Here is a 13475-nt window from a genome sequence, read left to right as displayed (position 1 = left end):
ACACAAGAGGGCTCTAATCTCAGTTAACTGTTTTTTTTTCTTTTTTTTACTTCCTCGAATAAGCATATTGTTATTTGCTTTCTCTTTCACATTTCTCTTTCACATTCCTCTTTCACAGTTTCAAGTACTTGCCACTTTCTGACTAACATTTTAAAATAGACACATTTTTCAGTTAATTGAGAACAAAGAAAAATAATAATCACCAAAGGGAATTAAAGCTACAGAATCCCTGGGAACTATACTCGGAGATCCAAATTCAGTTGAAAATAATTAGATAATTAAATGAATATACATTCGCAAACCATTGCTGAGATAAGCCTTGTCAAACACGACATATATATTGCACATGTTCTGTCATTTGAACAAAATATTCTCTGTTTATTACTGTATGTGAGATATGTGTTAAGAGACATTGATAGGAAAGTTTAATATTCCTTACATTTACAAACATTTTTATGCAAACATTAGCATTTGATTGTTTAAAGAATCAATTAATATCTTTAGGCACCTTCAGAAATGTCAGAACTGAACATTGAATACTAAATGTTAATTCTAATTCAATTTTAAATGTCAACATATCCATCCACACACATACATTTTCAGTTTGGGCCATTGGGAAAATGCTGCACACTGTTGCATACAGATAACTAATGAAAGTGTTTCAGGTCAAACTGACCTACTGCCCAATTATAACCAGAGTAACCAGAAAAAGACATGTTTTGTGGCACTCATATTCTGATCATGCAAGATTTTTCTTATAGGTTTTCTAGTTGTTTGTTATTCCAGTGAAACTATCTGTCAAAGTTTTTGGTAATTTAACTCTGCACTCTATGTGTGTGACCACATTAGAGCAGGGGGTGAGAAAGGCAGGAAGCCACATTGGTTGTCTTATTGTTCTCAGTGGTGTAGAGTTGCTACTTCTTGTCCAAACAAACTGAAGGAACACACTGTTTCACTGGATTAAACCAGAATGTCCTGGGAGATGTTTATATTATGCCAAGAGTAACACAAAATAATACAGATAAAGTCATCAAACAAGAAAATATAATAGTTTATGATAAAGAAGTTCTCCCAAATTGCATTCATAACTGATAGAAGTGTGTTTAGAAGTGTTTAGAATAATGTGCTCACTCACAGAAACACAGTCTGTCTTTATATTGTTTTATAAAATCTTTGTAGAGTTTCTAATATGTTTTTAAAAATTACAAGTACAGTCTCTTTAACTCAGCGCTTTTCAATTCCAGTCCTCAGGCCCCCCTGCTCTGCATGTTTTAGATGAGCCTCTACACCAGAACAGCTGATTCAAATGATTGCATGACGTCTTCTGCAGCCACCAAGTGCTGCAGGAGCCTGTTAATCACCTAAAGATTTAATCCAAGTGTGAGGCAGAAGGGAAACACCTAAAACATGCAGGGCAGGGGGGCCTGAGGACCGGACTTGAGAAATATTGCTTTAACTTAAGCGCATTTAATAACTTAATTTATTGGTCTTCACAATGATGGTAGCATCAACAATTTAAAACCAATGTAGCTAAAACATTATTTAGTGTACACCTTAATTTGTGAGTTCCACAAGGTATTGAAGAATCTTTCATTATTATTTGATGACTTTCTCTTTCACTTGGGTATTTATTTAATGTGGTACATTTCCTGTGGTCACTTTTACAAATAGAAAAGGCAAGAAACCATGAAAATCCACTAATAATAATAAGTATACAGATGTCTGTTTGTGTTCATAGATCAGGACCAGCTTAAAAAAATGTTTGCATAAAGTTGCACATGGTCTGATTTTTATTGCTGTTTTAAACAATGGAAACTGTGACAAAGAAGACAATAAAATCCCCCTTTTATAGTCTAAGGCCCATTTAAACCTCAGTATTTTCACAGACATATTTGTGGCGCAAAGAACTTGAAAACTACTTAAAGGTTCATAAAATTGTTTTTACATAAACAGCTTAGCTCCAGCCATTAGGACCAATTAATGTGGACTTATATTAAATGATGACAGTATAAGAACTATACTTCAACTCATATATTAAATATTATATATTCTATGTATTATATTATATATTTTGACAGAACTCGACTCTAGAATTTCTCAACTATTCCTTCAAGGCTTGTTTCTTTCTTAATTTTTACTATTGCTCAATACGCAGTCAGTAGTAATTGAATATACATGCAGAGGCAAGAGGAAAAGTCAACGAGGCTAATGGAGCATAAGATTAACTGACATATTATTGTGTACATTTTGATATATTTCTCATATTATAATTATAAATATCTTTGAAAAAAAAAATTCAAATCAGAAGACATATTGGAATCCCCCAATAACTCTTTCAAAATCAGAACTCCTCCACAGTAAGTAAAGTTTTTTTTAAGCCATATCAACCATTTGATTAGTTCTAAGGTTAAAATCTGTTGAGGTCAGCAAAAGGAGTTTTAACACATTTCAGAGTTTCCCATTCAAAGGAGGAAATGGTCATAGGACAAGAAGTGGAACGATATGTTCTACAAACAGTCAATGACAAGCAGTTAGTAAAAGTCTACAGATTAGATTGTGTAGTACTTTGTAACAAGGCTTGACAAGGAGATTAATGTACATGTTAAACACAGTGTACATAACAGCCTCAACATTTCACACACACAAAAACTATAATAAAAATTATTCTACAGTGTGTAACTATTATATTTAATAACTGGATTAGTATGACTAAAAATTAGAGGACGTTTTTTAGTCGCAGCCTGTTATACATTGAGAGGACACCTGACAGAAAGCCCTGTATTTCCACATAAACAAGGAAGTGCATTCCTTGTTTGTGTGGAAAAGCATTCTCAACATATACAAATATATTAAGATGTATTTTCACTATAAGGGAAGACAAAATTCAAGGTTATTTCATTCAAAATGTAAAGCTAAGCAACAAAAGAGATTTTTTTTTTAAATTAGCATTCCTGCTTGTCACTGCGTGTGTCTTACATGTGGGTGTTGGGCCTTCCATGTTAGCTTCTAATAACTGAGCCAAAAATGACCCTGTGTTTTATTTAAAAAGCCAAAATGAAAAGCTAGTTTTGGAAGTTATTCTTATTTTTGTGCAATGTATTAATTTTTAAAAAACTAGAGCGATTGTCTTAATATTTATTATGCCATATTCATTTGTTTTCCATTTGTTTGCGTGGATTGCTTTTACATTTTTCTTAAATATTGGAAAGCTCAACTCACCTTATTTTACTGAATAAAGTTAATTTATTGATTTGAGGTTTTTATTCTTAAGCATATTTTTTCTTCAGTCTATAATTAAAAAAAAGTTCCACTAATTTGACCTTAAGACTAACATTTCTTTTTTCAGTACATATTTTGACTACTGACAAATTTAAATCAGGATAAGTGAGCACCAAAAACACCGCGCTTGACGATGAGCTCTGGTTTCCGGGGCAAAGTGAACGCAGCATACGTGCACTGACAGTGTTGGGCCCATGGTGCGCGTGTCCCCTACACCGCGCTTCAGCTCTGCAGCCGCCCTCGCAACAGAGTGTTTCTGTTCAGCCTCACAGACATGGCTGCTTTAAGTAAGATACCACACAGCTGCTACGAGGTCGGTCATACCTGGCACCCATCGTGTGTGCAGGCTGCCGCAGACATAACTAAGGGGGCTCTGGAGGTGTCCTTCAAAATTTACGCCCCTCTTTACCTGGTAAGTTGCTTTGAGTCTCTGTCCGTAGACTGGTAGCTAAGTAAAGTTGTCTAGCTAACCGAGTGAGCATAGTCGCTGTGAGAAAGACACTACGGATTAGCTAATGCTACAACTGAGGTGCAAGTTCGAGTGCTGCAGGAAGACAAACAAAAAAGCTAGCCTAATGAAACCCGTCAATTGTTCTTTACAGAACGTCATGAACAGGAGGAAAGTTACAGCAAGTTTTCTGTGTCAAGAGTTTTGTGTTAGTTTAGAGTAGCTTTGTCTTATCTTGCAAACTCTAAAACGCTTTGCTAGAAAAAAATTCAGTACTCTGTATCATTACATTTAGTAGTTAAACTCTCTTTTTCATTGACATTATCTAATAATATTTACAACAATGGCATGACTCAGATGCCATTGTACGCTGGCTGGTAAAAATAGAGTTGTTCTGCATTTATATTTCAGTGCCTGTAACTACAATGTCATATTCCCCCTCAGGCCCAGCTTGAACATACAGTATTCATAGAATCAGAGACTGAACTACAGAGCACTTTATAACCCAAAAGCTCTGTTACAGATTTCCCTTTTAAAGTCTACATGTTGAACTTTGTGTCTTTTGGTCTGGACCCTGAGAAAAAATATAAATTTTACGTATTTCAATGCAATCTTGTGTTTTATTTTTTTTAACCAATTTAAACTAAGGTTTAACTCAAAGCTGCACATGCAATGTCACTTTCACTTAAGCACTGGTAAAAACACAAACAAGGTCACTTTCATTATTTAAGCACCAATAAAAATCCGACCATGTTTGCCTTGTCTGAGCAAAGTACGACTGTAGGGTAGTACATATGTAAATAAACTACAAGAACAACAGGCCTTCCCAGTAGGAAACATACTTCCTGAATAGGCCCGTCTGAATTTCTCACAGTATAATTAAAAACACCAAGATTTGAGGTTTTTATTTGCACAAAAAAATCTATGTGGAGCATAAATGGCATATTTAAATCAAGGAGCAACAATTATTATTTCTGCTAAAATAATATTCAGAGTATTAAAGTTCAATGTTGTCATTCTGCTCTTTAGGTTAAGTGTATTGATATAAACTGAAACATGCCTTATTTGTAAGCAAGGTTAAAGGTGTAAGTCTCATTTTAGCCAACAGTTACGCCTTTTTTACACCTGTTGTTACTCTGTTTAGAAATGCCGTCTGATCTCCTGTTTTTCTGCGAGTTCATGCATAGATTGTTCTGTTCTTTTAATAGTGCTTTGTAATGAAATTTGGCTGCACTTCTAAGGTATCCACATCTCACCTTCAACACCAACAGAAAAGAATGTGGTGGGCAAATAATTGCAGATTTAGCAACATTTTAAAGAAGGAGGCAAATGTTCTGTTGAATTCTTTGGAGGGTTGCATTGCATCTTCACATTGAAAGTAGACAGCATTAGATTAAGCTGCTATAAATAAAATTACCTTGATTTTATTTCAGATGCTCATCGACAATGAAGTTGGTATTGAATTCAGCACTGTGCTAAATATCAGAAGTCCCATTGCATCTTCTTCTGATTTTTGAGAGCAGTGCTGAACCAGTAAACCACAGAGCATAAATGTCAAGTAAAATGTTTTTTGGTGCTCAATATATGTTAATTACTTAAGCATGACTTGTCTCAAATTGAGCACCGCAAACACAGTGACTACTGTCTGACTGTGTATTGCAGATAGCAGCAATTCTACGGAGAAAGAAGAAGGATTATTATTTAAAGAGACTTCTCCCTGAGATCCTGTGGTCTACCTCTTTCCTAACTACCAATGGAAGTCTCTTCATTGTTTTCTTCTGCATTCTCAGGTTAGTAGTTCCAGCAGATGGCCAAGGTCCTTCAATGCGAAAGTGACATTTTAGAAATGCTGCTGTGAGGTGAATTAGTTTTTCGAACCAGCTTTGAGGTTTTTTAAATGCATTGTTCATGTCTACATGTCTGCAGAATTTAATAAATTATGAAATACCTGTTGACAGTTTTAATCTGAAGTTAGGTCTCAGAATATTGTTTTCTTGGATTACTACCCAAGCGTGCTTACATTTTCAACTATAATTACAACCTTGCTTTTTTTCAACAAATAAAGTCTAAATGTTTACAGAAAATCAGACAAAAATTTTTATTAGGAAAATCTCCTTTTGATAGTACCAGTAAGAATAAATGAAAGTGTATTGTCAGAAAGAAAAAGTTTACAGTTTGATCCTGAGCTGCTAAAAAAAAAAAAAAGAGACATTTTGTGTCCTGAGAAGTTCAAACTTAGACCTCATCATATTCCACAAATATATCAATCCAACTTTACATTAAACTCCCAAATTAAGAAGAGATGCGAGTAAAAGTGATCTGAAGTGTTTCCTTTAGAATTCCACCCAAAGGCTTTGTGGAAAATATATTTTAGGTTTAAACTAAGTGGGACATCAGACCCCAATAAAAATAGGTAATTTTGTAAATTTCCTTTGGAATCCTTGTAATCAAGTCAACTTAAAAGCCTGGACTGTATCGGCATTTTTCATAGTGAAAATGTTTGTCTCACTTTAGGAAATTGCTTGGAGCGTTTTACCCATGGTCCTCAGGGTTCGGGGCAGCTTTGCCGGCCTCCTACATCGCCATCCTTCTGGAGCGGAAAAGCAGGTGAGATTTTTGTCCTTTTCTTCCATTTTTATTGGATATTTTTGCCATAGGGAATAATATAATGTTGTATATTTTTGGCCCTAGGTTTCTGGATGGTTTTAATTAGAATAATTTATTTTCCTTTATTATATTGCTGTCTTTTCTTTCCAGGAGAGGTCTGCTGACAATATACATGGCAAATCTTGTAAGATTCTGTTTAGTTGCAAATGATCTGTCTCATACTCTATGCCCATTTATATTTATTAGTTAATTTTTAATTTGTTGTTTGCCAGGCTAGCGAGACTTTGTTCCGCATGGCAGTGACACGAGGCATCGTCAAGCCCATTAGACATGGAGAGGTGAGATGAAGCCTTTCGTTATGATTAAATATATTGGAGGAAATACAGCACAGTGAGCAAAACACCCTGCATGAATTTCTATTTTGAAATCAAATGTGAAAACAGATTTTCTTTGCAAAATATTAGGAAATCTTGCAATGTTCTGTTATTGGTAAAAATTGAGACACGCCACTTGAAATATATTCTTTCCTCTCATTGCCGTCTGTGCTTCCTTCACTCTGTGACCTTTAGCAGCATCATTTGTTTCCTTTTGTTAGGATCTGCTTCCATGAGGCTCTAACTGGCTTCATACGTGGTGCACAAAGTCAGTCCTCAAGGAACTGTGTGTTATAACTCTTTTCCTGCTTCAACACACCTGAATCAAATAATGATTCATTAGCAGTTCTCTGCAGAACTTTGACATGCTGAGGAAGTCGTTGGACTATTTGAATCTGCTGTGTTGGAGCTAAAACTGTCAGGACTGGAGCTGGACCCCTATGAACTATTACATTAGTGTAAAATGTGCGGTCATAACATTTGGAGTCCATTGTATTTTGCCACTGATATTGCAGTGACAAGATAGCTGTGGTAAATTGTGCAATCTTAGTTTTGATCTGTGTGAAAATATTACTTGCACTCAGGAAGTATCATCTTACCACTTTAACTGTATATCTAAACTGATAGCATCATGGTGTTGACATGTTCAAATGACAAAAAGAAATATTTCCTCTTATAGTCCTGATTTTATTTTTCATGCTGCTCCCAACCAGGTGCTCTTGTTCTGCATAACTGCATCAATCTTCATGTTTCTCTTCAGGTAAGAGTGTTGCATTCAACATATTGTTAATAACGTTTAAACTATTGTTAAGCATAAAGTACGTCTTCATAGGGGCAGAAGACAAATGCATGCCACACTTTTCAGAATGGAATTTGAAAAAGAAAACAAAAACCTTGCATCATTTTCCCTCTACCTCACTCTTTTGCTCTACTTTGTGTTGGTCTGTCTCATAAAATCCCAATAAAGCAAATGTAGGTTTTCGGAAGTATGAAACTACCAACACACACACACAGTTTGAAATGGATCAAGCTCTTTGAATACTTAAAAAAAAAAAAACTCTGTAAAAAAAAAAAAAAAAAAAGAGGAAACAAAATCACTTTAATAGTTTGAGATTAACTTTGTTTTATTTTGCAGAAGCAACGACGGTCTTAAAGGCTTTGCATTTTCTGCACTAAAGTAAGTCATCCCTCATTTTGTTTATGCTTCAGGTGTTTTGAAGAGTCTGATAAGTTTGAGTTTGTTCCATTGCAGATTCATTATTGGGAAAGAAGAGATTCCAACTCACTTTAACACGGCAGACTCTGTTGACACACGGCCCCCTGAGAGGCCAGCTGCCATAGAGACCGAACACTCACAGGTCTCGGCAGAAAAAGCCGACCGCAAGAGGAAAACTCTGATCGCCTACACCAGGAAGCTGCTGGAGTCAATGTGAGAATCAAAAGCATCTCTACGTAAGAAAAAACAAATACCTCAGTAGTGGCTAACAACAAGTACCGACTTGTTTGTATTTTTCATGATTCAGATGCAAACATGGTCCAAGACACAGATGTTGTAAACATTACCAGGATAACTGCATTTCCTACTGTGTTAAAGTAAGGCTTCTTATCTGATTTCCTTAAACAATGGATGTAATGTGCTTTGAATATATATGTAAATTCGACACCAGTAATCCCGATGTTCCATCATTGTCCCCTCAGGGTTTTGTCAGGATGTTCAGTATTGGCTATCTTATCCAGTGTTGTCTCAAAGTACCCTCGGCATTCAGGCAGATGTTCTCCAAACCTTCTCGGCTGCCTTCTGTCTTCTACAACAAAGAGAACTTTCAGCTGGGGGCCTTTCTAGGCTCTTTTGTCAGCATTTATAAGGTGTGTGTACTCTATGTTCTTTTATTTCTTTAACTTTTATGTATATTGCATGTTTCTTTGCTTTCATATTCTCCGTTCATTCTCATGGACTCATCAGAATGTTCTGCCTTATCTTTTTAGGGAACGAGCTGCTTGTTGCGCTGGCTGCGTAACATCGATGATGAACTTCATGCACTGATAGCTGGTAAGAAAAATCCTGCAGAGCAATCGTCTGTGATTTTTGTTCTGTTCACAGCTGTCCCTTTTCCCTCTCTTCTGTGTCCTTTCAGGCTTCCTGGCTGGTGTCTCGATGTTCTTCTACAAAAGCACAAGTATAACCATGTACCTCTTCTCTAAGTTGGTGGAGGTAAATCACACCACATCTTAAAGCAGACTCACACTTTGTGTCATAGAAATAAATGTCACTGGTTATGGTGGTCGAATCTCAAGGATGCAGAAACAGTTTACAGTAAATAAATTGCATGCAAGCAAAGATTTAAGCTAAAAAGAAACTATAAACTAAATCTGAAAAGTTTTATTTCATGTTCCTGTTTTTTGAGAGTTGATTATCTTGCAGGTTTTGGGCAACTGACTATGTCTAACTGATTTGTTTGTGTTTCATCTGTTTACAACTGGATTTTAACCAAAAATGTGTTTCTACCCAAACCAGCTATAAGTTTCCAACCACCTGCTGTAAAACAAGCATGTCAACTTCCTGCAAAAAACCCCAAAAAAGCCAAACAAAAAAAAACTGATTGAGCTTGTGGCTGATGTTGAATCAGCAGGATTAACTCTACAAGTAATCATAAATGTTGTTCTTGTTTTACAGTCTGTAATATGATTTAGTAAGATAAAACAGATTTTATGAACACAAACTTGTTCAACTCTTTCAATTAGAAAATAATTAAAGCAGAAGAGAAAACTAAGGCTGTGGAACTCAGGTCACTCACGATGTTAAAAGTGACATGTAATCACTGAGTTATGTAATAACAAAATGGCTGATGGTTAAACCAGCTGAAAAATCACATTAATGATCACATCAGTCACATTTGATTAGGTTTCAAATTTCTTTTCCTGACTGTTATTTAAAAATTGTGTCAAGCTGACATGTTTTAGTAATTGTAGTTCATATGCAGTGTTGACTAATCCAAGTTTATCTGAATTAGGCTTGTTTAATCACTAACCACATGTTATCTCTCTTTTTAGACTATGTACTTCAAAGGCATTGAAGCAGGCCGGTTCCCTTACTTTCCACACGCCGATACGATTATTTATGCCATCTCCACTGCTATCTGTTTCCATGCTGTAAGTAGCTTTGTGACAGAAACACCCAGGTACTAACATGAACATGCTTCATGTGCATTTTTTTCTGCTGACTAAGGCTATGTCTGGCTCATGACATTTCCACAGGCAGTAATGGAAGTGCAGAACCTCAGACCTTCATACTGGAAGTTTCTGCTGCGTTTAACAAAGGGCAGGTATGACCAGATGCTTTAAAACTAAAAGGGGTTGCTTTTGCTTATTACACAACAAATAAATTGTGTTTGTCCCTAAAAAAAGATTAAGAACAGAGAACTCTGGAAAAACATTTAAAAAATTGCTATGAATTTGTTGTCATGATGAGAAATTTGTTAAACAGCAATCGAATTATCTTAAGCTAAATATTTCAAATATTAAGAATGAGGGGCATAAAATTGTAGTACTGGTGAATCAGTTACTAAATTACTCAATCATTGGACTTTCTTCTGTTCTCATGGTGATTAAGGACTATTCCATGTCTTTGTTCCTAGATTTGCTCTGATGAATCGAGAGCTGCTCGACGTGTTTGGGACAGAGGCGTCCAGGAATTTTAAAGGGTTTGTGCCCATGTTGGACCCTAGCCACGCCACCGCAATCAGCCGGACTGTACTTCCACCTGGAGGAGACGCTAAGCTTGGGTGACTTGAGGCAATAGTCTTGAGATAAGACAAAAAAAGAGAAAGTGGACCGTCAGAGTTACTTAGGGCTTTGTAAAGGTGACATTTCTGAGAAGAAGAAATATTGTAGCGATTCAAAATCTGAAGATTGGGTCCAAGCAGGATGTTGTGACTTTCATTTGTGAACCAGCACAAGTAAGCATACTGACGGAGATTGAACACTTGCAGGTGGCTGGGAAAAATAAATACAGATCCGTAATTACTTTCACACCATATCATTTAGTTTTCAAAAATTCTAGTGTAATTAAACTGAGCAACGCAGAAATCTCACGAAGAAGCCCTTTTCTTTTCTGAGTAGAAGTCCAGGCTGACATTAGATAACCTTCAAACCTACTGACAATCAGTCTTCAGTTAATGAATTGTTATAAGTTCATTGGTTGTTCCGCTTTGGCAGAAAGACTGCATATTAAAGGCAGCCATTTTTGAAAAATATATGTTAAAAATACTTTTATGACTAATAAAAGAAATCCAGTAAAAAGTCTGTTAAACTAATCTTTGCATCACCTTTAAATGTAACAAGATTATAAACAAATACTTTAAAACACCAGAGATGTCCTCTTACTATTTTTTAAAGGTTTCAGAAAATCCAGTATTCTTTTCTGGTTCATGAAAAGTAAAGTAAAAATAAAGGTGAACTTTATTTCAAGCCTACTCAACAAGGAAACGACTAAATCTATAGTTTTGCTTGACAGGAAATACAATTTATGCTAAAATTTAAACTAGAGTGATGTAAATAATCTCCGTTTCATTATGGCCTCCAACGTTCAGCTCCTTATTCAGGAGGACTTATGACATTAGCAGTTTTAGTTTACTGCATAAAAAACCCACATTCATTCGTTTTTCAGTCACATCTTTCAGTTTTAAGTCACCATTGTGTTATTTGTGACTGCATTGTTTCATTGGTTTTGTTCAGATAAGGGATGGAAAGCAAAGACTGTGAATAAAATGTGGAGAAAGTAACTTTTTTGTTAGGTACTGGTGTGAATGTGTGCGTATGTTGAGCTGAAAGTTTTTTTTTTTTTTCTTTTTTTTTTTGGGAAACTTCCTCTTTATTTTCATAAAAATATATTCTGAGCCACGAAAGGGTCGAAGACCAAACGGTGCATCACCAGTTAGCATGTTTTATCTTCCTGGACCAGATAATTTCAGTTTTTAATGGAAGGTGATGTGTGACCAGTTGATATAATTCCTTTCATTCCAGCCAAAAATAACGAATCAGATAATTTCTTCATAATGAGTTTAAAAAAGATCACAGGCACATTAAGTAAATAACTACATGTTAGCCAGCCATAAGAAAATCATATTTTTTCAGCAGTTTATAAGAGAAAAATGTTTTTGAATGTGGTTTAGTGTCACCAGAACGTTTGAGATACTTCATCTAGAATACGAATACACACAGTTTCCCTCAGAGTATGATATCATTATTTTTTTTCAGTCAATATTTGTTTCCTGTAAACTGGATCACATTTACATATACCTGAGATAAAAACAAAAACTTTTAGATGTTATAAAATAATTTCACGGTAGAAACGCAAACAATGACATTAATTATCCAAGAAAGGAATAGTAACGCTGCCTGTGATTATTGTACTTACCGAGTGGAATTTGTTTCTTTTGCTTAAAATTTATCTGGTAATTAATACTTAAAATGTTTAGAACTGTTCCTCTGGACGTCTGTCTTTATACCAGTTTGTTCTATTTATTGAAATACTTAAGTGACCCTGCAGTCAAATGAGATTATTCTACCATACTTTTGCAGCATAAAAATGGTAGGAGGTGGGTTTTATGTATATTGTAAGGAGTGTCACAATTTTACTGATCACCTGCCTACAATTGTGCAGTTTTTTAATAGTTAAAGGGTCGATGATTGATTAGGCTTAGATATAATTCATATTTCAAGTTGTGATGAAAGGCATTTTCAGAATGTTATTTGTTACTGGCATGTTAATTTTTGCATAAATCCAATGCTGAATCTATTGTTTTTAATGTAGATTTTTGTTCAAACCACCTTCACTGAACTGACTGCCACACACATGAATTTGGAGAAAGTGAAAAATATCACGGTGCACAATACATTTTTCTTTTCTTTTTGAACAGCGACACAGATGCTGAAATGATTTTGTTCCTGGAAGAGTGAAAAACAAGCTCACTCACAAAGGTGATTGTCATCATAAAACTTAGAAACATTTGTGCTTTTTAAAATTTTCTTTCAATGGAGTGTTATATAGACAATATAGTTTGTGAAATCTTGCACATCTATTTAAGGAAGTTATTTGAAATGCCAGTTTGTCTACGTTAATTTATGCAATCACTTGAATGCAGCTCAGCTTGAGATGCACCTGACCTCTAATATATATATATATAAATGTATATGTATATATATATATATATATATATATATATATATATATATATATGTAAGGTGAGCTTGTGTAATACTGTTGATAGTTACATTGTAGTTGTAGGAATTTACTCATCTAAAGAAGGTTTATATTAAAATTATTCTTAATCCAAATGCAGGCCTCGTTTGTCTTTTTTGTACTGATTGTGTTTGTGGAGGTTGTAAACAGTATATAATTTTGTTTTCTCATCAGTGTGTGGTTGCCATTAATTATTAGGTTAAAATATTCAGTAGATTTCAGTTATACATAAATTGAACTGCATTGTGATGTAATAAGTACAGTTCAGTATAGTTTTGTAAAGTCCTTTTTGGTTATAATTTAGTTATATTAAAAATTGTATTGACTTAGAACTAACCCAGAAAATATGTTGATTACATGTGATAATTAGAATTTGAATAATTATTTAGGTCAGAAAAACTACTACAGGACACTTGCTACCTATAAAACTAGTACTAGTTTTATTATTACTTCTAATTGTTAGTTTGATAGAACTTCTTGATTGGGCTCTTTTGCAAATCTTTGGCTTGTGATCTTTGAGCTCTTT

The 13475-nt window shown here is 34.9% G+C and overlaps 1 protein-coding gene across 1 annotated transcript; it reads left to right on the top strand.

Moving 5' to 3' along the window:
- Positions 1 to 3408: 3408 nt before the first annotated feature.
- Positions 3409 to 13007, top strand: tmem135 (transmembrane protein 135). Its single transcript, XM_044139749.1, has 15 exons — positions 3409 to 3691; positions 5390 to 5517; positions 6242 to 6334; positions 6485 to 6518; positions 6607 to 6672; positions 7422 to 7468; positions 7844 to 7885; positions 7961 to 8137; positions 8232 to 8301; positions 8407 to 8574; positions 8695 to 8758; positions 8844 to 8920; positions 9760 to 9858; positions 9964 to 10031; positions 10344 to 13007. Exons 1-15 carry the CDS (start codon positions 3554 to 3556, stop codon positions 10492 to 10494), a joined length of 1422 nt encoding a protein of 473 aa, XP_043995684.1. The 5' UTR covers positions 3409 to 3553; the 3' UTR covers positions 10495 to 13007.
- The last annotated feature ends 468 nt before the right edge of the window (positions 13008 to 13475 follow it).

Source organism: Gambusia affinis, linkage group LG15 (genome assembly GCF_019740435.1).
Source record: "Gambusia affinis linkage group LG15, SWU_Gaff_1.0, whole genome shotgun sequence".
Taxonomy (NCBI): domain Eukaryota; kingdom Metazoa; phylum Chordata; class Actinopteri; order Cyprinodontiformes; family Poeciliidae; genus Gambusia; species Gambusia affinis.
Note: the sequence above shows the minus strand (reverse complement) of the source record. Positions and strands in the feature narration are given on the sequence as shown.